This window comes from Zootoca vivipara, chromosome 1, assembly GCF_963506605.1.
Source record: "Zootoca vivipara chromosome 1, rZooViv1.1, whole genome shotgun sequence".
In the NCBI taxonomy this organism is placed as follows: Eukaryota; Metazoa; Chordata; class Lepidosauria; order Squamata; family Lacertidae; genus Zootoca; species Zootoca vivipara.
In genome coordinates this window covers 99,429,066-99,453,396 of record NC_083276.1, presented here as the reverse complement: position 1 = coordinate 99,453,396, position 24,331 = coordinate 99,429,066, and the positions used below count along the sequence as shown (strand labels likewise).

Genomic DNA, 24,331 nt, shown 5'->3' with positions numbered 1-24,331 from the left:
ATATTTTAACCAGAACCACAAAACCCCGAGTTTGGGTCCTATGGCACCTGAACATCTGACTAAGGTTTCAGAAGCTCCCACTGAGTTCCGTTGGGCTTTACTCTGAGTACCTCACAAATGGAATGGCTGTCATTCTATTTGCAGAAATTAAAGTTCTGCAATTGGGGAAATGTTGCAGTGGGGATAAGATGTATCTATCATTCAACAAACTACCGATGCAGAAACCATGGATGGGAACACATGCCCATAGTTACCTGCCTAAAGGCAGTCACAGCAGCTCTATAGCAGATGAACAGTGTCTTTATGATTCTCTTCCCTCTCCCTCTGAAAAACTAGAAGCTGGATTCAAAAGAGGAAGATGGAAGCTGTCATTCCATACACACAAACTGAGCACAGTTTTGATGCCGGAGCAGGGAAAACATTCCTCACTCCCTTTTCAGTGCTGACTGTGGCTTTGCCTAAACGAGCACAAGCTAATAAATCCTGTTTAAAACTGGACTTCGAGTTGTTTTATTAAACAGATCTATTAATGCTTGGCTTGCAGTTCATGGCTGGTATATGATGTTGCAATGAAGAGCTATCAAAGGTGATTGTCAACCCCCCCACCCACCCTGGTTTAACATTTTCTGACTATTAAGTGGCTCACTTTGTGGAGACAATCATTAGTGTATTTAATGTGAAACAAAAGCTTCTGGGTAAGAGCTACTGGTTGAAGATCAAATAATCAAGACATCATTTCAGTTGCAACTTCAATAACTGCAACCATGGGCAGGCACATTTTGTGCATCAATGCAGTGTAGAATTTACCAGGTACAAATATTTTGTAGTCGCTGCTCGGGGATTAATTTTTTTAAAAAAGGATCACAAGTTTCTGATAGATAAAATAGTCTTTCAAAGTTCCATCAGCCAGCATAATATCATGCAAGGAGCTCCACAGACAAAACTTGATATACACGAAGTTGCTGCAGCATTCTGTGTTAATCGCTTGATGATTTCATCATCAAACAACAACTACCATGTGTGAAAGGCAATTACAAATCAAACCAGCATAATTTTCCTGTCCCTTCAAACAATATTTTTCAGTGGAGTCAGTTCATGCATTCAGGTGCTGACTGTACCTCTAAACTGAGGCTTTTTATAATGTTAATATACAAGATTCATGTTGGGACGAATGATGCAGGGTCTTCCAAATAAGTGGCCAGGCACTGTGGACTTCTCCTCAGGTCTACACATACCCCTACAGTTTCCAGCTGTGCTTTTAGGGCTGTACATATAAACCCTATGTGGGACGCGGGTGGCGCTGTGGGTTAAACCACAGTCTAGGGCTTGCTGATCAGAAGGTCGGCGGTTCGAATCCCTGCAACGGGGTGAGCTCCCGTTGCTCGGTCCCAGCTCCTGCCCACCTAGCAGTTCGAAAGCACATCAAAGTGCAAGTAGATAAATAGGGCCCGCTCGGGCGGGAAGGTAAACGGCGTTTCCGTGCGCTGCTCTGGTTTGCCAGAAGCAGCTTTGTCATGCTGGCCACATGACCCGGAAGCTGTCTGCGGACAAACGCTGGCTCCCTCGGCCTATAGAGCGAGATGAGCGCCGCAACCCTAGAGTCGGGCACGACTGGACCTGATGGTCAGGGGCCCCTTTACCTTCATATAAACCCTATAGGAATGGAGTGCTGGTTCTCACAAATTACATCTCTAAACCATAGGACTTAGTTGCAAGCTCAGTGGAGGCACTACAGCCAATACTCCACTGCTGCATACATGTTCAGTTGAACTGGGACCCAAATCAATAGTTACTTTTTAAAATGTATATACAGCAGCCTATTACATTTTAATAATAATAATAAAAATGACTGCTTTAGGCAGAAGCAACATTTGATTTTGTCTATGGCAAGCAACACCCTTAATGCCTGTTGTAATTTAAGTTGTGTAAAGTAGAATTGACAAGCTCTGTAGTCTATGTTATTAGGCTCTGTGGAAGAAGTACACATCTCCCTTCATTATATCTTTATTGCCATCATTTTGTTAAAAGTGGTCTATACATATATACACGCCTGGTTAAAAGAATCTGTTTTCTTTACTTCTCCTGTCATGTTGAGTTGGGTCACTTTGTGCCACATGATGTGATGTAATGTAACTCAATGCAAGGAGACACATGTCCCTTCTCATTGGGAATTTAAAGAAACAGAGCTTTCTTTTCCCCTGTGGGAAACTAAGCAGGTCAGGTGCCCAAAACTAGCTGTGGGAAATTTGATCAAATCTTCTCAGTTTCAGTACCTACATATTTCGAATCTAATAGCATTTTGAGCATGACATGTACATAGAAGGGAGCTGATTGTCCCAATTTTAACAAAATAACACGAATGTTAAAGAATGAGTATTCTTCAGTGCCACCACTCCTTTGGGCAGTATTTTCTATCTGTATTTAGCATTGCAATTCCTCCACTTCAAAGAGATGCTTATAAAGAATTTGCAGTATGTCTTAGTAATCATGCAGACCTTGAGAAAAGCGACAGGAGTTATTAAAAAAGTAAAGTACATCACTTTCACAAAGAAGCTCATGTTTTATGGGTGTTGACCCTTGGAACACACGAAGGTAAGGTAGCGTAAGAGATAATGAATCAGCTTCACAGCTGAGGTGAAATTTGAACTCAGGTGGTTCAACTGCAGCCACTTATCTACTACAGAATACTAGCACTTTCAGAACCATGGTGGCCTGTATTATTCTTAAAATCATGGTTACCATAAGATAGTTTTGGAAGTGTACTGCTTTACTTCATGGTGTGTAATACAAAGTTTACACACAGTTATTACAATTATTGTTTCTAGGAATGTGTAATGGACCCACACATAATCATAGAGTTTGCTGTTCTGTTTAGAGTGATTTGTACCCCAATGGTCACAGCTCTCCTTAAAACACATGTATATTTCAAGATACAACTTCATTTCTGTGATATCCTTGGTAAGAAGGACTGTATAAATTATGCTTAATAAGAAATTATGAGATAGAAATAATAAAAAATAACAATTTCAGATGAGGAAAAGCTTAAAGCAAAACAAACAACCCCAAAGCCCACAACCCTGTTTATTTACTTGTACAGCAAGCACCGTGTTTGCTGATAACAAACAACACACATTCATCTAAAAAATTGTTTTCCTTGAGTTTTACTATTCAGAGATGCTGCTGTTTATCAGTTTTTAATATACTCTTTGGAAATTGATGTGTACTTTACCCAGTCTTTTAAAAGAACCAAGAGATTCAAAGGCAGGGTAAAATACTTTCATGATTCCCCAAAGAAAACTGAGAGGGCAATTAAACAGATGGTAGCAATAAACTCACTTCTAGCACGTCAGGGAATAGGGTCCCTTATTAAAAGCCTAGCACAATGAAAGCAGGAACAAAACTCCAGGGGGGAATTTTTCCAGTAGCCCATACCTTTCAACCAGGTTGTACATAAGGAACAAGATCTCTTTGGAGAACTGCTTTCATACCAAAGGAAGATTTTGAAGTAGCTCCACCTCCAGATTGCTAAGCTAAAAGCCAACATGCATGTTTAAGAGCCCCTTAAGATCTGGGAGTTGCAAAGCAAGGGTGTCTAGCCCAGAATACATGTGCTGCAGTCAAAGCCTGAAATCAAAGGACTTAAGAATTTAGATTACGACCAAGCAATCAAGACATATTGAGGGGGCTTGTATGCCTTCATTTTATCAATAGCCTCTTGGCAAAGTTGAGAAACATGGTTTTCCTGCTTGAAGCTCAGTAAAGGGGGTGTGAGGGGAACAAGACCACGACAAAATGAAACACAAAATAGACACATCCTTAACACACGACAGCTCTCAGCAATGTTTCACCGTGGAAAACAACAGTGAAGCCAGGTGCCTCGATACAGAGGGCTTTTGATGCCACGGATGCCAAGATTCCATTAAAATGCTAAAGAAAAAAGTTGGAAAGGAGAAAACTCAGTAGATGAGTATTTTCTCTCTCTCTAGGCATCAGGCATATTAATAGATGTCTATCATAACTATCTGTGTTGGCATCTTTTCTAAGGTACGTGAGCACGACAAATGAGGTGTGAACTGAAGAGCGCAATTTGCATACTAACATGCCACAAACTTAGATTTATAAATAAATAAATAAGAAAAGTAGAAACCTACCAACTATATGAGCCTTTTCATGTATGCAACTCTATTTATTCTCTCTCTCTCATATTGGCTTCAAAAGGAAGGTAGCTCAGCTGCACAGTGGACCATGGCACTCATGGAGGTAGCCTGCCATTTCTGATATTGTTTGACATTTTATTTTCTAGGTTTGGTTTCTCATTCATCGGCACAACAGAGCAAGGAATTCAAGGTGTAGGAAGTCACCGTCAGGTTCTACTCGGACTCTTCAGTTAGGTCCAAATTGTACTCAAGACTTGACTGATCTGCTTTTTATAGAAGACTTCACTGGTACGATAACAAACAAACAAAATCTGACTGGCACAAGCAAGCACTTTTGCAGCGGGGAAGGAAGCAAGTTGAATATTGGCTTCACCTGTAATCTCTAATGCTGCTCTGCCCCCTTGTGCTGCTGTAGTGAACTTGACTGAAAAGCAGATTGGCTGTCATTGTACATGAACCCCCCCCCCTTTCTCTCTCATACACACATACACACACACATACACAAAGCCACTGTCACTTCTCACTGTTCTGGCAAGTTCAAGGTCAGTGCCTAGCTATTTTCAGCTCATCTCTTCTTGATCCATTCAGAGAGATGACAAGGTAACGTGATTTGGGGTCAGCTGTATTACAGGAACCGTTACATAAAGGGAGAAAGTAGAAATCAATCCTAGCTGACAGTGTCTTCAGGATAATCAGCGCTCACTCCATGCCGCTGTCAGCTTCCCTGCATCAAACACCATGTTACTTCTGTCAGATCTTTTTAACAGAACCATATTCTCACTTTTGGCAAAGTAAATAAATATTTCACTTGGGCTTGCATTAAATTCATTGTTGGGGAACTTTACCACCTTGGCCTCTTCCAACAAACTCCCCATTCCATTTGTTAGAAAAACATATTCTCTCAATATGTAAATTCTTAGCCATGGCCATTTGTTAGTAAGAGATGATGGGGGAACGATGCAATGGTTTTTTGGGGGGGGGGTGTCTTCTTTTATACTGCTCCTTTTCAATTCCCCCCCCCAAGCACGGCCCCTTTTCCTCCAACTACATCTGCTCCCTGAAACGTTTGCCTAAACGATGCTCATCGCTGCGCCGATTCTATTAAGGCTTTGCCGTAATGTTTTAAGACACCTTTCTCAATTTGTTTGATTACGATCCCTTTCCCTGAACCATTTCCTCCCTGCAACTAGACATCTTCTTCTGTGTGGAATTATGAACATATCATTTCACAAGATGGGCTGCAGTTTAGTGGCATTTCAGCGACAGCACATGGTATGTCAGTTTAGGGGAAAGAGCTGCTATTCCATCCCACCCACCTTGTGCTCCCATGAAACTGCCAAAGCCTGCAGTACTTCTCGGAAGAGCAATTTACCATAATATTAGTTGTCAGTAAATTCAAAGACAGAGCTCCTAAAGCTATAAAATGGATTAGAAGCCATTTTTTGAAAGAATATTTTTTTAAAGCAAACTAGAGTAAGAGTATACTGTCAACAAACAAATGCTTCATCATAGCACTGTAATTTGGAATTTTAATTACCCCTCTGCTTCTGTAACAAAACAATGTCTGAACTGGCAGCCATTTGAATCTCTCACAGGTCATTGAGCATTCTAGTTAATTACTCTATGAATAGCCTGTTTTTCTCCCCTCTGGAAACACGTTTCTAATGGCAGTCAAGGTCTGACAAATGTGTCATCTACATAATTAGCTAGGAAGCAACACAAAACATTAAACATGCTTTGTGCCGACAACTATCAAAACATTTCATTTGTTGTCAATTATTCATTACTTTGTAGGTTCTGAAGGGGTTGTTATTATGGAAATAAGTCCAGATGCTAACAAGGTTAGAGCTTTTGATTCAAATTAGTAATCAGAGGACTAACTTTACAAAAAAAAAAAAAGGTATCCCCTCGTACATTTGTGGCAGCATTCAATCGGCAGTGAATTATAAACGAATTTAGCTAAGTTCAAGTTTAAAATTGCGGCAACATAGTGTGATCACTAATGTGGAGAGTTGCATCCTCCTTTGAAGTGCAAGGATCTAAGCAGTAGTAGTAAACTTTCAGAACCTTTGGCAAGACTAATTTGGATTGGTAAATAGACTAAAATATTTTCACAGCATGACACGTCAGAACATAGGGGATAGGGGAGAGCTTGGAAATTTTCAAAACGTTTTATCCAATCCATGCATTCTATTTGATATAATAAAAATAAAAATAAAAATGATGGTTGTGATGGAGCAGCCATCCCAGCTCACACAGTATTTCATCTAGTTTTCATCATACGGCCCTAACCTTTCTATCAAGGGGTTGGAGTAAATTAAATCTGGCTATCAAAAATTGTACTGAAGATTTCTCTTCTATGAAACACCATTAGAGTGTTTTCCAGAAAATTAGATGGATAAAACTATAGCAGGGGGCAATTTACAATGCAGGGCAATTTTAGTTTGACGCCTTTCTCATCCTTACTTCCAGTTACCTGAAACTTGCTCCAATAGGCTAGGGAAAGGGAGGGATACAGAGCACAGCTATTTTGCCAAAAGCATATAGCATATCAATAAATTAGGGGAATCTCAGGATTAGAAGTTTTGCTATCAACAAAATGTAGCAAAATACACTGTAGATGCCTAGCTCTAAAGAAATGAGCTTAGATGTGTCTAACTGCATATGATTCAAGCTATGTGTCTTAAGTATTAAGATAATCACTGCTAGAAAAACAGGAAAGGAAGAAATTACTGGCCAGGGAAAGAACAAGTGTGTGTGATTCCTATAAAACTGAACCAAAGGCTCAGATTACTATGATTTCATACTGGCTCCCCCACCCCACCCCACACACACTTCTCCAAAAACCAGAATTCAGCCCACTGCCCTTCAAAGTAAGAATGCAAACAACCAGATCTCCAGATGAGCTCTTTTGCCTTCTCTTACTTGGCACCAGGCCTAAGTTTACACCTGAAGCCGAATGTGGTAGCAGAATGCATGGAAAATGGCGGCAGTAGCCTTATTTCATGATTTCCTATATTAATAACTCCCTGCAAATAGGAAGCCAGCGCAGCTGACAATGGGCTGGCCCTTCCTTCCCAATAACACTAGTTTCAGTTTGCAGGGAGAATTTTGTTTTAAATGGGAATATTCAAAATTGGTGTCCCTCGGCTGTAGTCTAAAGTGACACAGTCCTTTATACCACCTCAGCATTCTTAGAGCCTCATTCTGCTGTTGGTCTTAGCATTTCATGCCACACAGTATGGACAATTTTACCATTTCAAGGTCACACCTGTGGGAAAACACGGCCATCCATATTGACTTAAACATAGATGTTCTTTAGAATCATAGAGTTGGAAGGGACCCCCAAGGGTCATCTAGTCTAACCCCCTGCAAGGCAGGAATCTCAGCTAAAGCATCCATGGCAGATGGCCATCCAACCTATGCTTTAAAAGCTCCAGGGAAGGAGAGTCCATCACGTCTCATGGGAGTCTGTTCCACTGCTGAACAACTCTCACTTTCAGAAAGTTTTTCCGAATGTTTAGTCGGAATCTCCTTTCTTGCAACTTGAAGCCATTGGTTCAAGTTCTATCTCCAGAGCAGGAGAAGGCAATCATGCTCTCTCCTCCATGTGACAGCCCTTCAGATATTTGAAGGTGGCTATTGTATCTCCTCTCAGTCTCCTCTTTTCCAGGCTAAACATACGCAGCTCCTTCAAGCACTCCTCATAAAGCTTAGTTTCCAGACCCTTGATCATCTTAGTTGCCCTCCTCTGCACACATTCCAGCTTTAGATGTTCCTCAAGCTGTATGGGAGCCACTTATTCTGCCTCCTGTACAGGCAGGAGAATATTTACCAGTAAATGACCCCCCCACCACCACCATGGGGGCATGGTCTGATTATATGTTTTTCTCTCTCTATAGAATCAGCACCATTCCTACAGCCCACATGGCTGGGCTACTGAAATGCTCTTGTAGCCACACAATAACTGCTCATGAATAAGCAATTTTTATGCAGCTGGAACATACCTAAAGAACACCATATATCTATAACCTCAATCCCGCTAAATTTACATTAGCACCATATTGCTTTGATTTATATTTTGACTCGGGCATCCTTTACAGTGAAAAGTTTACATGTTATAATCATGCTGTAGAAGTCACTTTTCTATGGGTTCATCCTATGCCCCCTGAATTCACGTACCTGCTACTATATCAGTGGGGTCACACCAGTTGTAGTTTGTGGCCTTTAGGATTAAAGCCATAATGCAACAGAATGAACACATAAAAAAAAACCAGCTCCCACCAGGGGGCTGTAATATGGAAAGCAAATTGTGGGGGTGGGGGACGGACTACTCAACTTCATCTGGATTAGAGACAAGGTTTCCTGAACAAAAGCTAAACTCACTGATTAGTTTACGTCAGCTTTCTTACATTTGGGGGGGGGGGTGTACACGACCATGTGTGAAGTACTATGTCAGTGTTTCTTTTGCTGTGAGTTCAAGCACAGAGAAACTTCCCAACACTATGGTGCAGCACTGTGTGAAGTTGACCTCAAAAGTGTAAGACTTGCAGATGAAGCTGTATCTGTGTTACCCTCAAAACATCCTACCAAATGAGACCTTTTTTTCAAAATAATTAGCTTTAAGTAGTTCCACTTGATAGGAGAATAGTCAAAATCACACTCTGAATACTGTGCTTTATAGAATTGTAGAATTGGAAGGGATACCAAAGGTCATCTAGACCCAACCCCCTTGCATTGCAGTAATCTCAACTAGATCATATATGGCAGATGGCCATCCAACCTGTTTAAAAACTTCCAAGGAAGAGTCCACCACCTCTTGTGGGAGTCTCTTCCACCGTCAAACAGCTCTTACTGTCAGAAAGGTATTCCTGATGCTTAGTTGGAATCTCCTTTCCTGTAACTTGAATCCATTGGTTCAGGTCCTAGCCTCCAGAGCAGGAGAAAATAAGACTGCCCCATCTCCCATGTGATAGCAGTTTATATATTGAAGATGGCTATCATATCTCCTCTCAGTCTCCTCTTTTCCAGGCTAAATCTATCCAGCTCCTTCAACCATTCCTCTTGGTTTCCAGAACCCTTGATCATCTGGGTCATCATCCTCCTCTTTACACATTCCAACTTGTCAATATCCTTCTTAAATTGTGTTGCCGAGAACTCCAGGTGTGGTCCGAACAAGGCAGAAGAAAGACAGACTATTACTTCTCTTGATTGGGACATTATACTTCTGTTGATACAGCTTATAATAGCATTGACTCATGCTAAGCTTGTGACCCAATTAGACCCGTAGATCCTTTTCACAAGCCAGGTGTCCCCCATCTTATATTTGTGCAGGGGATCAAATGAGCCTCTCCAGGATAGCTCAGTTGGTTAGGGCGCAGTGCTGATAACGCTAAGGTTGCAGGTTTGATCCCTGTATGGGACAGTGGCATATTCCTGCATTACAGGGGGCTGGGCTAGATGATCCTCAGAGCCCCTTCCAACTCTACAATTCTATGATTCTAGGCTTGTCTACATGAACCTTAGAACTTTCTCCAGGCCACACCCCTCACTGGTCCTGCTTTGCACCCCAAGTGTTTTTGCCTGGCTGGAATTTGTGCTTGACTTTTGCTTCCTGAATATAGTATAGAAAGGAGTGTTTAGACAGGGTGTGTAGAAACTAGCCTGATGTACAAGGGTGCAATTTACATCTGTTTGCTCCACACACTTTAGCCTCTGGCCCTGCCTGCCCACCACTGGCATGTGGCCATCAAAAGGCTACCTAGCCTTAAGCTTGAAAAAGGCCCTGCCCACCACCACTGAACTTAAACATTATTGGCATACACAGGGGCCAATTCACACTTGTCAATGCCCCCCCCCCAACAAAAATGCATCCAGAGCAGGTGAAGTCAACTGCAGGTGTGAACTGGCCCCAAAATGGTCAGCTGAATAGTACTAAAATCCTCACTACCACCTGGTAAAATGTAAAACCTGACTGGTTTTGCAAGTGGTTATGTAACACCAGGCATCCCCAAACTTTGGCCCTCCAGATGTTTTGGACTACAATTCCCATCATCCCCGACCACTGGTCCTGTTAGCTAGGGATCATGAGAGTTGTAGGCCAAAACATCTGGAGGGCCGCAGTTTGTGGATGCCTGTATAACACCATTGTGGGTACCACTTGATAAATGGTCATCTGCATTTACCTTCTGCTCCAGACTGTCACAGATGTTAATTTGTTGGGATAAGTACTGGCTGGGAACAGATACTCTTCAACAATGCTGGTCTTGAACCAACCATGAGAGCCCTTCAATTTCTGCTTTGAATCTGTCAGCCAAGTTTTTTTTTCCCCATTTGGACACTGCCATTTTGTCATATAGCACTTCACAGTAAAAGTCAAGATGGAGGCGCCATATATAATCCAGTGCACTGACTGTTATGTGCAATGTCTCTGTGTTCAGTAAAGGCTAAGAAAATAAGCTTTTTGGGGGGGGGAGATGACAGGGGAGGGACAGCATGAGGAGTAAAATAATTTTAGTTTTGAGGCAAATTGAAGCAGCAATGGTTGTTTTTTATTAGAAAACAGAATCTTATGGGTGTCTTGCCCATTATTGCTTGAGAAAATGTTTTTCTTAGTATCTACATTTCTCCCAGGAAAGAACAAAGTAGAAAGCAAAACAAATCTTCAAAAAAAAGCCCTTCCACTAAATATACTCTTTTTAAAAATGTGTTCTAATGATCTTTCCAAGAAGGATATAATCCATTTTCAACTAAAATTACCTGCAGCTATAACTGGAGGAGGGGGCAGGGGGAAGATCATGAAACTAGAAACATTTTTGAAAGGACTGCAGACTCATTTAATTAAAACTAAACAGATTACATATTTACGCAGAAGTCAAAATATTTTGGAAGCTTATAAACCTGTAAGCCTTAATGCAGTAGAAAAACAAGAAATAAATGCAAAGTGTTACTGTTACACATGCCTGCCTGATCAACGGTTTTCATGTATTGATCTATAAATGGAGTTGACAGTCTGTGTTAGCTGCACATTTTCCAAGCAGCTCTATTTTTGTACAAAACCAATATGGGCAATTACCTTTCTTTGAGATGCCAACTCTTATCAATTCAATGTGATTTAATGTCATATTAATTAAATATCAGGATCTACTTCAGGACAATCTTCACAAAGCAAGCCTCAAACTTGACTACAAGCTTGATGTAGAAGTAAACACACAACAGCCTCGCCTCTCCTGACGTTGCTCAAATAGCTCTACTCAACAGAAGCACCAGTAATTTTAGCAATTTTATTTGTCTCTTTGGCTAGCTGTAACTTTGGCAAGAAGTCGAGGTTCTGGGAAGGGGGATGAGAAAGAGGGTAGCAAGAAACAAAGGGAAACTGCTTCCTGCATCTTTGATAGTGTATTAGAGAGATAAATAAGACAACCAAGTCTGTTTCATCTAATCAAAAAGAACTCTAATTCATTAACATTTTGGAATGACTAAACAGCCTCTGATTCTTAATCTGAGCACCAATGAAAGACGATGTTTCATGCTTTGAATTTGCACTGAGACAAAATGCACCTCTCTGAGATTTAAGAGATGAAAATGGTTAATATTCATGCACAATGAAGGATTGCATTTGAACAGAAAGCATACGAAGAGCTCTTGCTTAATAGAGTCCATGCCCAGCCTTAAGATTTGTGTAGTTGAGATAAGACATTAATATCATTTCATCGATTATGGACTAGTCTTAGCAGCATGGAAGTTCCCACTGAAAACTAGACAAAACTACAGAAGGACTAAACATCTTCTTGCTCCAAGTTGCCAGCTGACAGCGCCAGTCCTATATGCATAATGGTGAAACAATTTGATCTCTATCTGAAAAATAGTCCCAGTATGTGCATGTATGCAGCCATGAATGTTAAAAATACAACATGTTCTACACATCTGCAACACCAAACGAACCTTAATATTTCATGGTTGCCACAAAAGGCCTTGTACTTTTTCAACTATGTTTTGCAGCATATATTTTTTGTATGATTGGCAGCAACATCTGAAGGCTTAGACAAATTCAGTGAGTTGGCAAAGAAAAATTGGCACAGAGTCAAAAGTTCCAATACAGCAGGCTTAGTAGATTGCTGAATATGAATACAATGAAACTAGAGCTGTCACCTGATTAAAGAACTTTTAGTTGATTAATCATATGGCTCTCGATTGATTAGTTTTTTGTGAATTAAATCCACATATGTATTCTGATGAACAAATCAGAATGCTTTTTGTGTGTGGGGGGGTGTAATTTCTACATTTTCAGATGATACATGCATCACAGAAAACTATGTTAGAAGCAACTTCCATCCTGTGTTGAGTAGTATAGTAGTACTAGGAAAGTCTCCTGCAATATAAAATCTGCTACCTGCAGTTCTTATAGTATGTGCATTAAAAATTACTTGTGATTTTTTAAAAAAAATATCTGGTCCCCCATTAATTGGTGAAAGTATTTTAATCCACTACAAAACTTAATGTTGCAGCCTCCACCCCCCCCCTACCGTCCCCAAAATCTTCTACAGAGGTTTTCCCAGCCCTGCTAAAGAGATTTGTATGGGTGATGGGCGAGATGCATGGAATAGGAGAGGAAAGGGAATTCCTATTGTGTGAGAAGAAGTCTGTTTCACTCATCGACAGGCATCACAGGCTATCACCCTATGATTACACATTCCCAATGAACCAGAATGGATCGGTGAACAAAGTGCTGAGCTTCATAGCTATGGGTTCCGATTCTAGGCCAAGTTAGACTTACCATAGTAGCAGCTTTTGCCCATCTTCATCTGTAGAGTTATGTTCTACACATAAATACTTAAAGCATGTTTATATATAAATGATTAACATTAAAATAGTGCTCATTAAATATTTTATTTTCTACTGATGATTATTACCCATTTGCCACCCAAAGGTCCCAGGATGGGTTACACAGTAAAGAAACCCAAATAAAACTGACAATAATTATATTTAAGTGAAATTGCCAGATCTATAGAGGCTGCACTTTAAAATGCTTATTGGGAAACCCTACAAAATCAGGGTATAATCTACTCACAAATCTAGGAGAAAGATCTGTGTATGGGTGCATGAAGCTGCGTACAGATATTTCCAGCTTCTTCTGCTTTGCTTCCTGCTATATTGGACTTTTGCTCTGCCAAATAGATATACATTTGTTTGGTGTTGCCAGATTTATACAGGTACACCTTTTCATAAAATCCCACAAACTGCAATATAGTTGGTGTAGCTTTCAAATGTGATTGACATACAGTGGTGCCTCGCTAGACGAACGCCCTGTAAGACGAATTTTTCGCTTAACGAAGAGATTTTTCGAGCGGAGGTTGCCTCGCAAGACGAATTCGTTTTGTGAGAAATTCATCTACCGAATCGTGGTTTCCCATAGGAATGTATTGAAATTCAATTAATACGTTCCTAATGGGCAAATAATAATAATAATAATAATAATAATAATAATAATAATTCAATGCATTCCTATGGGATGCACTAAACGATTTTTTCACAAAACGAATTGACTCACAGAACGAATTAAATTCGTTCCAAGCTGGAACGTGTCCAGAGGAGGGCAACCAAAATGGTCAAAGGCCTGGAAACAATGCCTTATGAGGAACGGCTTAGGGAGCTGGGTAGCCTGGAGAAGAGAAGGTTAAGGGGTGATATGATAGCCATGTTCAAAAATATAAAAAGATGTCATATAGAGGAGGGAGAAAGGTTGTTTTCTGCTGCTCCAGAGAAGCGGAGACGGAACAATGGATTCAAACTACAAGAAAGAAGATTCCACCTAAACATTAGGAAGAACTTCCTGACAGTAAGAGCTGTTCGACAGTGGAATTTGCTGCCAAGAAGTGTGGTAGAGTCTCCTTCTTTGGAGGTCTTTAAGCGGAGGCTTGACAGCCATATGTCAAGAATGCTTTGATGGTGTCACCTGCTTGGCAGGGGGTTGGACTGGATGGCCCTTGTGGTCTCTTCCAACTCTATGATTCTATGATTCTCTGAAATTCGTCTAGCGAGGCACCACTGTAATTTAATTTCAAAAATATGGGGCAAAGAAAGATTTTTACCTTCTCTGTTCTAGGACTCTTGGCACAACAATCAACCAACATGTACTTCTGTGAATTGTTCCCATTCAGAATCCCACTAGTTTTTCAGGATGTGTTTTGTAATGTTTGGGGTTTTGCTTAAGACTTTGGGCCTTTCCTGTTTGCCTTTCACCAGCCACTTGACAGACTCGCTCGAGCAAATATGCCAAAATACTTTGCATTCTGTCAATATCTAGTCAGGAAACTCTTCATGGAAAAATGAGAGAGATGAAAATACTAGAAAGAGCGAGGAAATGAGGAGCATGGCAAGCTTTCAATCTATTATATCAGAGCCAAGTTTGCATGGTGAAAAGACATACCCTGCGTCTCTATAATTAGCTGCTAAGAAAGCACAACTTTTTCAGCTCCCTACAAAAGAACATAAATTGCAACTGTTATGCTTGTGGAAAACCCAGCAGCAAATGTTGGGTGTCTGGTGGAACTTTTTAGAATCCTTTTTTCTTTTATCATCCCCAAGTATTCTCTTCTCCACCCCACCCAGCCTCATCCCAGACCGAAAGTTATGTAACAAGGTAATACCAACAATGAGAAACTGCATGATAAAATCCTGCCCAAAAGTGAAAAATGCTAATTTTGTCTCATTTAGCAGCTGGATACAGAAATGCTCATTAGTTTTAAGAGGGTTAATCCTTTTAACTTTTGCATATTGATATGCCAATTATGCCTAATTGTACAAGAGGCATCAGTCAAGGTAATAGTGCATAAACACATGAAAGTTATTAAGTACATCCCAACATGTAATAAAGTAGGTGTTAATTGGTAGCTGAGTTCTGCAGGCTATTGAGGTGGATAATTCATTGAGAGATGGATCACTTGTAATTTCTCTACATAATTCCTTTTGCAGTCTCATGCTGTGATGTTTTCATGCTTGTCAAAAACAACTGCAGCCTAGTGCCTTTTGTTAAACACAGCCAATAAAATATGTTAGGCATCATTAAATATACTTAACTTTTAAACTTTTTCAAAGTTACAGTTCCTACTGATAATACATTATACTATTTCCAAATAAATTACAGTAAACATTCTTTTAACTTCCTAACAGAACATCTCACTTATGGGGGTTGGGGGTTGGTGTGTGTGTTTTTTAAGAACTACGTGCAAATGTGTCGCCAGCAAGTGATAGTTTTAAATTGGAAAGCAAACATAAGGAAATGAATGTTTCATCAGCTACTAGGTTGATATTGAAAGGGGGGGGGATTCAGTTCTGAAATGCAATGCAAGTTTCTCTGAACTAAAGATTTACTTCTGCCAACTGAGAGAAGAATAATTAAAATCATGTATTTGCTGAGCTATGGTGATGAAACGGCTGTGGTTAATTTTGCATTTGAACATGGAGGTAAAAATAGCAGAAGGGCGGGTGCGGGGGGGGGGGGAACCAACAACTGCAGCAAGATTATTCCATTTACTGTCTCAGTTAAATAGCTGAATATTTCATAGGGGCTTGCCATATCAGCAGAATAGCCAATTAATAGCTTCGATGGCTCTGAAAAGAGAAATTTTTGGTGCTGGTGTGGGATGCTAGTACAGTTTTGGGGCTTTCACTTATTTGCTCTGATTTGAAAAAACTGAGCTGGAATCCAAAGCGAGTGACTAACATTGCATAAATAATTTTGCAATATCATATGGCCTCAGCTGCAAGTTGCAGCCATTATGGAGGAAAATGAACCAAGGGAGGCTCACACCAATCAGTTTGTTTAGTAGCACAGGATGAGTAAAAGGGAAGGGACATGACTGGCAACAGAGTTCACCTCTAAAGTATTAGTGCTTAAATATTTTCAGGGATAAAATAAACAAATCCAGTACCACTTGGCTCTCTCTGCCATGTGTCAGGGTTATTTCAGACTCCAGATTTTAACTATCACAAATAATCTCAATCATAGTACATTAACAAGTGTAATGTTACATGCTAGGAAGAGCTTTCATTTCTCATTTACCTATCTTAATACAATGTTAGGCCGTGACTTTCAGAAATATAATCCAATGTCTGCAACACAAAGGATTTTTGGTTGTTTAGTAAGAGCTTTACATGGGCACAGCTGGCAACCCAAAATTTCCCATTGAACGAGTTTCTTACTCTATGTAATAAAGAGATGCAAGACTTCTTCAAATGCTTTCCCAAACTACGTAACAAAGCAGAAAATGCCACTGAATTATTGGACTACTGAAGCCACAGTGTCATTATTTTTAGCATAAGAGTGATACCAATGAACTGTGGGAATATGAATGGTCATAAAGATGACATTAGGTGAGTGGATGGATGAGTACCTAAAATGCGAAGAAGCGCTCTATCAGCACTTCGCGCACGTGCAGAAGCATACCTTTGGGGAGCGAATGCCTCCGTTTAGAACGCCTCCGTGGAACGGATCACGTTCCTAAACAGAGGTTCCACCTCTGTACATAATTCCCAACAGGCCTGGGGAATGTGCCTGGGGAATTTTGTACATTCTCCAGGCATAATTCCCAACAGGCTATGGGGTTATACGTATCTCAACTTCATTTTGCACATTCTCTGGGCAATATGCACATTTTCTGAGCAGTATGCATAATCTCCAAGAATGTTCAGGCGTTTACAATCTGCAGTCCCCAGGCTGCTTCTGGCCCACTTCTGAATTATACATGGTCCACAACATAACCTCCATACTGATTAGGCAAGAAGCAGGAAGGTGGGAGGGGCTCCAGATAAAATGGTGGGTTGTTGTTTTTTACCATTATTTACTTAATTTATATCCTACTCTTCCTCCAAAGGAGCCCTTTCCCCTTCAATCCAGCCCCATTTTAACCAATCTCAGCTGTTTCCTAGTCAGTTGAGCAACACAAGGGTGATTGCAGGGAGAGGGAAACTAAACACCTTCATCCCTCCCTCCCTCCCTCCCCCCCCCCCCCCGCTTCCTGCAATTCTAATGCCCACCCCACTCCCCATGGGGTCATTCATAATGGGACTCACAGAAGAGTTTATTCAGCTGAGGAATGCTTACCCAGCAGGGAAAAAGAGAGCTGTGAAGTGTCACTGATCCTACACAATGCCATTTCTGGCCCCATCCTATGCAGGCAAATTACTTTCCTTCCCCCTGCCTTTTGTGCCAGCCAGCATGAAATGTTCTAAGCGACGCTAACATTTGGAGGAAAACTATATTACTGTGTCAGTTACAGTTTTTCATAACAGCAGGTGAACAATAAATCTACAATGTTTTGCCCATTTTTATTTATTCTTACAAGAGGCAGTTGGTCCAGGTGACATGCAGAGGGACAGCCAGGACAGGCACCAGCAGCCCCCCTGCTCTGCTAGCTCCTCTGCCTGCCAGCCCAGGGCCGCTGCCCACAGGATCCAGAAGCCCAGGCAGCAGGTACCACTACTCACCACCTTCCTCCTCCATGGCCAGCTTGGGGATCTGCTGCTTCTGCCACCAGTGGTTAGAATTAGTGGTTAGAGTTGGCTCAGAAGGAAAAACAGCTCAGGATGGAAGAAGGTGGTCAGAAGCAGCAACCAGCACACCTGGTAATCCACTATTAGGATGAAGAGTCAGTATGGATAAGGCAGGGCCAGCAGCAGAAAATATTAGGCTGATCAGCCACCACTTCTGGCCTCTTTCCCATACTGCTGCTCCTACCAGGTTGACTTTTCATCCGGCTTGGCCTCAGTAGCAGCATGAGGAGGAAAGGGGCAGCTCTAAGGCACATGAGGGTGTGGCAGGGTCTAGGAGGATGGGGTACGATGAATTGGCACAGCCCCTATGAAAACAGTAGTTTAGTAAAGGACTTGTTGCCGTTTAGTCGTGTCCGACTCTTCGTGACCCCATGGACCATAGCACGCCAGGCACTCCTGTCTTGCACTGCCTCCCGCAGTTTGGTCAAACTCATGTTCGTAGCTTCGAGAACACTGTCCAACCATCTTGTCCTCTGACGTCCCCTTCTCCTAGTGCCCTCCATCTTTCTCAACATCAGGGTCTTTTCCAGGGAGTCTTCTCTTCTCATGAGGTGGCCAAAGTATTGGAGCCTCAGCTTCACGATCTGTCCTTCCAGGTAGTATGGTAGTAAAGGACTACCATTGGGATTATAATGGACACAGAGTGATATGGTGACGGGGTGGATGTGTCAAGTGAGGAAAAGCTGGGCTAGATGTCTGTCTTCAAGCTACTTCTCCTTCCAGCCCATCTCCCAGCTTTGATACTAGTAGCCTTGCTGTGTGGTTCCCTGAAGTTGTTAAGGTGAAACTAGAAAATTCCAGATCAGCTAATGGAAAGACAATTACCGGTACTGTCTCTGATCTTGTCCAGGAAGGACACGCTGATCTGGCTTTTGTAACTGAAACCTGTTTGGATAAAGGGGGAGACGCTGATCTGGCTTTTGTAACTGAAACCTGATTGGATGAAGGGGAAGATGCAAATGTTTCCCAGATGTATCTCTTTGGGCAGAAAGGAGAAGTAGCTGTTATTTATAAATATATGAATGTATCTATAAATATATCATCTCCCTCATCAGATACTATGTCCACACATCAATTGTAGCATCTGTATCTGGTGTAGGGAACTTAAGACAGGAATGGTTTTGAGGAACCACAAGGTTTTTGGTCTTGGGGGCCTTCAACACACCTCTCAGTGCAAGCTTGTCTGAAGAAGTATGGCACCTCATGGCTGCCAATGTAACTATGGGCTTGTCTCAAATTACATCAGGTCCAACACATATGACAGAACACACCCCAGAGCTGGTGTGGAAAGGATTGGGAGAAAGTGATCTGTAAGTGAGGGAGCCAATAATGACTCAATTCTAATAGGCATATAACTGTTTGGTAAGGTGTGACCGCCATGCTGCTGCTGCTAACCTATGCAATGGTGAAGGACAAATTTCGGTGGTATGAAACAGTAGCTGATTAATGGTTTTCTGGTGTCTCCGGCAAAGTTTCCTGATACTCTAGTCCTCGCAATACTGGAGAAGGTAATGTAATCAGTTTCAGAAGACTTCAAAAAATGCAAAATATATATAACAAAACAAATGAGTGGAGACAGAAAATTATTGTAGAGCAGTACTTACGGGCTCAATGACTTTCACATTATCAGACAGTATCATAGATTTGCTTTGGCTGTGCCTGTCATGGGGGCTGTTGGCACTTTTGATCCTCATCTGAACAGCACCTGTGCTTTCATGGGAACGATGCAGCTTTTCTGCACTGGTATCAGCAGACATTAACCGCTGCATGATTATTATGTCAACCTGAAAAATATAATAGCCAGTTAGGTCAGGCACACCATGCACTAATCTAGGTTTTATTCCATTTTAGGCAGTAAGAAGACAAGGTTAAACACATTGTGCATTAATCCAGGTTTTATTCCAGTTTAGGTAATAAGGAAAAATAATAGTGAAACCAGCTGAGTATCTCTTAAAAATCTATCAGAAGAATCAATAATCTAGGGCACCTTATTACTCACCAACTCGTCCAAGAGCGAAGTTTACATAAAAGATTATCTTTATCTCAAAGGCCACTCTTCTGTTGTGTAATCTTTCAGTAACCTTTCCAGTACATCCAGCTGGCAGGCCTTACAGTTTGCCTTTGGTCTTCCCATGTTCACATCTGAGACAGATATCTCAAGTTTGCTCACAGGCTAAAAGTGAAGTGTTTGGCCTTTGCCGATTATGCCAGAAAGACCAGAGGAGGATGTTGAATGCACGCCTGCTTCATATATTATGTTTCAAAATGCACCCCATAAAACCTCTTATATGCCGACTAAAATAGGTAGATGGTTATGGAACTAATTACAGGCTAGAGCAAAGCAGAGGCAAACATGTTGCTATTGCAGTGGGGGTGGAGGGGTCAGCATCGGACATCAAGGTCACTGGTAGAGATGTCACTAAAATATGCAATTCCTTGACTACATGTCAAGGTGTTGCTAATGGATATATTTTCCACTCAAATATTAGCCATGTTCTCAGGCATCGTTCAGTGCTTTTAAAACACTAAACATGCTTATCTAGTTTCAGAAAGAGAACACATTTTCAAAGCTTCATCCATTTTACTTAAATTGTAACATGATTTTTTTTTGGTACTTGGGACCTTGGGCTATTATTAAATCTGCCATATCTTTTAACTATAGGGTTGTCAGGCCAGATTTGTGCTTAGGTGGGAAATCTTTAAGGAAAGCCCAAGAGCTGTGGGAAGTATAGGCACTTTGATGCAAAGAATGCCATCTTCCGGATGAAATGCAGAGCAACATTTTCCAAATGTTTGCTAGGAAGTATCTGTCTGCATCAGCTGTTTTTCATGTGATATGTGTACCTAAACATAAAGCAAATAGATGGTGAAAGCCATGCTGCATCCTGATTCCTCTTCTGAGGAGGTCTTAATTTCTGCAACTTGCTGCTTGAAGGTAAACACCCCCAAAAGGTCCTAGATATCAAATGTTATCTCTTATGACAGTCTGCACAAACATCCCATAATGGCATTTAATCTTGCTATTGAACTGCTATTCATTTTCTAGTAAGCAGCTATTATTTGTATTTGCCATTATGGTTACTACCATTATGATGGATTGAGCATGCATATGGAAAGGACTTCTCTATGGCAATGACCTCTGTAGATGCAGCACATTTCTATGGCCCGGTTCATACATAACACTAATCCACCATCCACATCACAGTAAGCCACGGTATTACATGAGAATCAGGTCTTTGTTTTGACCCATGATCTCTAGTTTGTAGAAATTAATGGAGAGTGAAACTGAGGTCCTTCTCCCAGCCATGCGACAGGAGGAGTGGCAGGCGGGTGAGAGGAGAGAAGCACATGAGCCTGAAACCTTCCTCTGTCTCTTTCCTCCTTGCGATAAACCATGCTTTCACATTATGTGCAAATGTGGTGCATTTATTCTACAGACACACATTGATCCTCTCTGGATGAGATTGTGCCTCTGTCACAACAATGTCCCCATGTGCCCTACATTTTACCACAGAAGTAAATGCCAGCTATCTATTTGCTTATATGGGAGTGAACTGCAAACCTGATTCCCGAATAGAGATGGCCAAAGAGACTTTGGAATCTGAGGCAGAAAATGCAAACAGCACTCCACCTCATGGTGCTAAAGTATAACAAACTAAATAATTGGCAATGTGCTCATCTTTAATGGCATGCAAAAACCTCCTTCCCCAGGCACCAGCATAATGGTAAGGCTGTTCCTGAATCTGGTGAATCTAGCCCAGGCTTCCTCAACCTCGGCCCTCCAGATGTTTTTGGCCTACAACTCCCACAATCCCTAGCTAGCAGGACCAGTGGTCAGGGATGATGGGAATTGTAGTCTCAAAACATCTGAAGGGTCGAGGTTGAGGAAGCCTGATCTAGCCATTGAGAATCGGGTCTTACCATCTGCATAGCTCAAGCATGGTTCCACGTCTTCTGAAAACCCAAAGCTCACTTATGCTGAGTTGGGCAGCACTGGACTGGACTGGAGTAATAGTTTAATTCTGACTGGAAACACCTTACAAAGATCTCAGGCAAAGGCCTTTCCCATTTTCAGTACCTGAGGTCCATTGACTTGGATAAATTGGGGGCTGAACCTGACTGATGGAACCTCCCAGGCAAGTATATGGATTGGCAATGGGCAGTAAGACAGTGTCCACCGCCTATAATCTGATCCTCAAAGTGGCCCCCAGATAGAACTAGTTACTGACCAGTGTTCTACTAGCTAAAGTGATCTTAGAGATCTATCAATATTCACATTCATTTTCTTCTTTGTTTTGTTGTCTACTCAAAGCATGATGGGGCATACAGCTGTCAAGAGTATTTATCTTTTTTTTAAAAAAACTGTCTAAAGATAAACTCTGTTCTGGAAGGAGTGTGTAGGTACAAGAAATATGCAAAGAATATTACTGAAGCAGCGAAGGAAGGTCTGCTTCTGTTATCTCACTTGGTACGATCCTCTTTGCAGAGGCTGTGGTTTCTATTGTAATTCTCAAGGGAAATTTGCACATATTTTCAGAGGCTCTATTTATATACACTTACTAAGCTAGCAGTACACCTTAGGATTCATATACTGTACCATCTCCTTTTGTAACCTACACACACGTGAGGGGATCTAGCAAAGTTTAGACTCATAGATGTGGAAACCCAGTTATATTGATCTCTCCCTCACCTTCTTTAAAGGTGAAGAACTGTGTGACTTGATCTTGTCTTCATACATATAAGTTCTCCATCACACTTTCCATTTTGAGAATGGTGAAGGGGAGAGATTAGGTAGCAAGTGAAGTGAAAGAGCTCAGACCCAGGAGAGCTGCTGCAATATAATGTAGACAGTAATGTTCTATCTAGATGGACTGATAGTATGGTCTAGTAAAAGGCAGTTTCTTGTGTAAGGATTTGCAGAACAGGGTAAATAAAGGGAGACTGGTGTGACTTGTAAGACTCATCTGTATGTTTTAAGATGTAACCTTAGAATTTGACTTTCACTGTGCAGATACAGTACTCTGCAGTCAAGCAAAAGCCACCTAATCTTCATTCCAGGAAGCTACTGATACAGTACTACCCAATTACTGAGGAACTAAAGGGGAAAGTCTTTTCAGTAAGATATTAGGGGTCGTTATGGGGGGTGGCTCTGGAGAAAGCTGAGAAGATAGAGGGGTGGCTGCCTCCCCTCTGAGGGTGTGGGGAGGTAAGGAAAATGGCAGAAAGACGTCTGGAAAGGAGAACTTTCAGAGATACAAACTTTTCAGAAAAACAACAACTATCCATTGCTCAAGAATTTGTAACTCTGGGGTTCCAGTTAATGATGCAGAAGGCAGCCGTTTCCTCTCTGTCTCTCCATAAGCATTGTAGAGCAGAGCTGGTTTGTGCTCTCTCTGCCTCTGTTGGACATTTTTTGCATTAGCGTTTGGAGAAATCTCCTAACTTTCATTGCTGCTGATATGGCTCCACCACTGATTTTTAGTGCACATGCGATACTGTAGCTGAGCACGTTTTTCATTCTTAATGATATGCCCACAGGATACTATTTTTACTAGCATTCCCACTGTTTATTACTATTGCTGCTAAACTTCAGCAGTGGGACTTCTTACCAAAATTTGCTAATGTGGCTTTATCATCATGCCGTAACATCTTTTAATTTCTTCATTATTTCACTGCCTCTATATTCACCATACCTTTCTCAATCAAAACCATTTGCCGAGCACATTTCTGTAAGAAGTGACACGCCAAAGCTGGTAAACGTTTTTTTGACAAAACCAGTTAAGCCTTTGAAAATGTAAAAGTTATTATTGTTTGTGCTCCCTGTGCAAATACAGATGCCAGTATCTGGACCCTTTCTCACATTATTTATCTATGTTGGAGGCTTCTTTGAATAAGTTGTTGCTGTATTTTCTACTACATCTAACATAACAATGCAAAGCAATCGGTTTCTCTCCCCATCCATGTGCTGTGCTTATTTTATCATGCACATCTAGCAACAGGTTGCATGTAAGACTTCAGAAATAAATGAAGTTTCCTTACCTACAGTTTGCTACACATGATGTTCTTATCCACTGTACCAACATCCACCGGTAGCTTCAAAAAAGCAAATGGAAAACATGAAGCAGTTACGTATGTGAAAGCTACACAAATCTCTCTTCCCCCGAAGCAACAGAAAGAAAGCAAAGAGGAAAGCACGATGTAACCACTTCCTGTTAAAGGGAGTTAAGCACCCCCACAGCAAGTCATACATGCAATTTCATATATAGGAAGAAACTGAAGAGTAAAGCAGGCAAACGCTCTAGCATGAAAATTACTTAAAGTTACTACAAGTAGACAAGCAGACTTTCAGAAGATCAGCAAAGCAGTTGAAAAGGAAATACAAGGAGGAATTAAACTAGCTGGAGTTTGAACCAACTTCCTTCTCCTCTGTTTTCTGTAGAAAATAAAAAGTCTTGCAGAAATTTACTTGGGCATGTTGGAGGCAGATGCTTGGTTCTGCTGCCTTTTTGCCATCTAATTAGCTATTGAATTACAGCTCTAACTACTGCATCTAGTTTACATTTGCGTATAACATTAGGTTTTTGGTGTTGCACTTCTGGCAAGCTTAATGTGCCGCTGTT

At 41.2% G+C, this 24,331-nt stretch overlaps 1 protein-coding gene across 2 annotated transcripts in view; it reads right to left on the bottom strand.

Moving 5' to 3' along the window:
* Window positions 1-24,004, bottom strand: part of ARHGAP15 (Rho GTPase activating protein 15) — a 375,586-nt gene extending 351,582 nt beyond the window's left edge. Inside the window, exons 1-2 of one of the 2 annotated variants that reach the window (XM_035130906.2) lie at window positions 23,751-24,004; window positions 19,316-19,495 (exon numbers count right to left, since the gene is read on the bottom strand). In XM_035130906.2, the coding sequence (XP_034986797.2) occupies window positions 19,316-19,480 (165 nt within the window). In that variant the 5' untranslated portion in view covers window positions 19,481-19,495; window positions 23,751-24,004. The remainder of the gene's footprint in view (window positions 1-19,315; window positions 19,496-23,750) is intronic. The other variant, XM_035130887.2, reaches the window with a different exon arrangement.
* Between the last annotated feature and the right edge of the window lie 327 nt (window positions 24,005-24,331).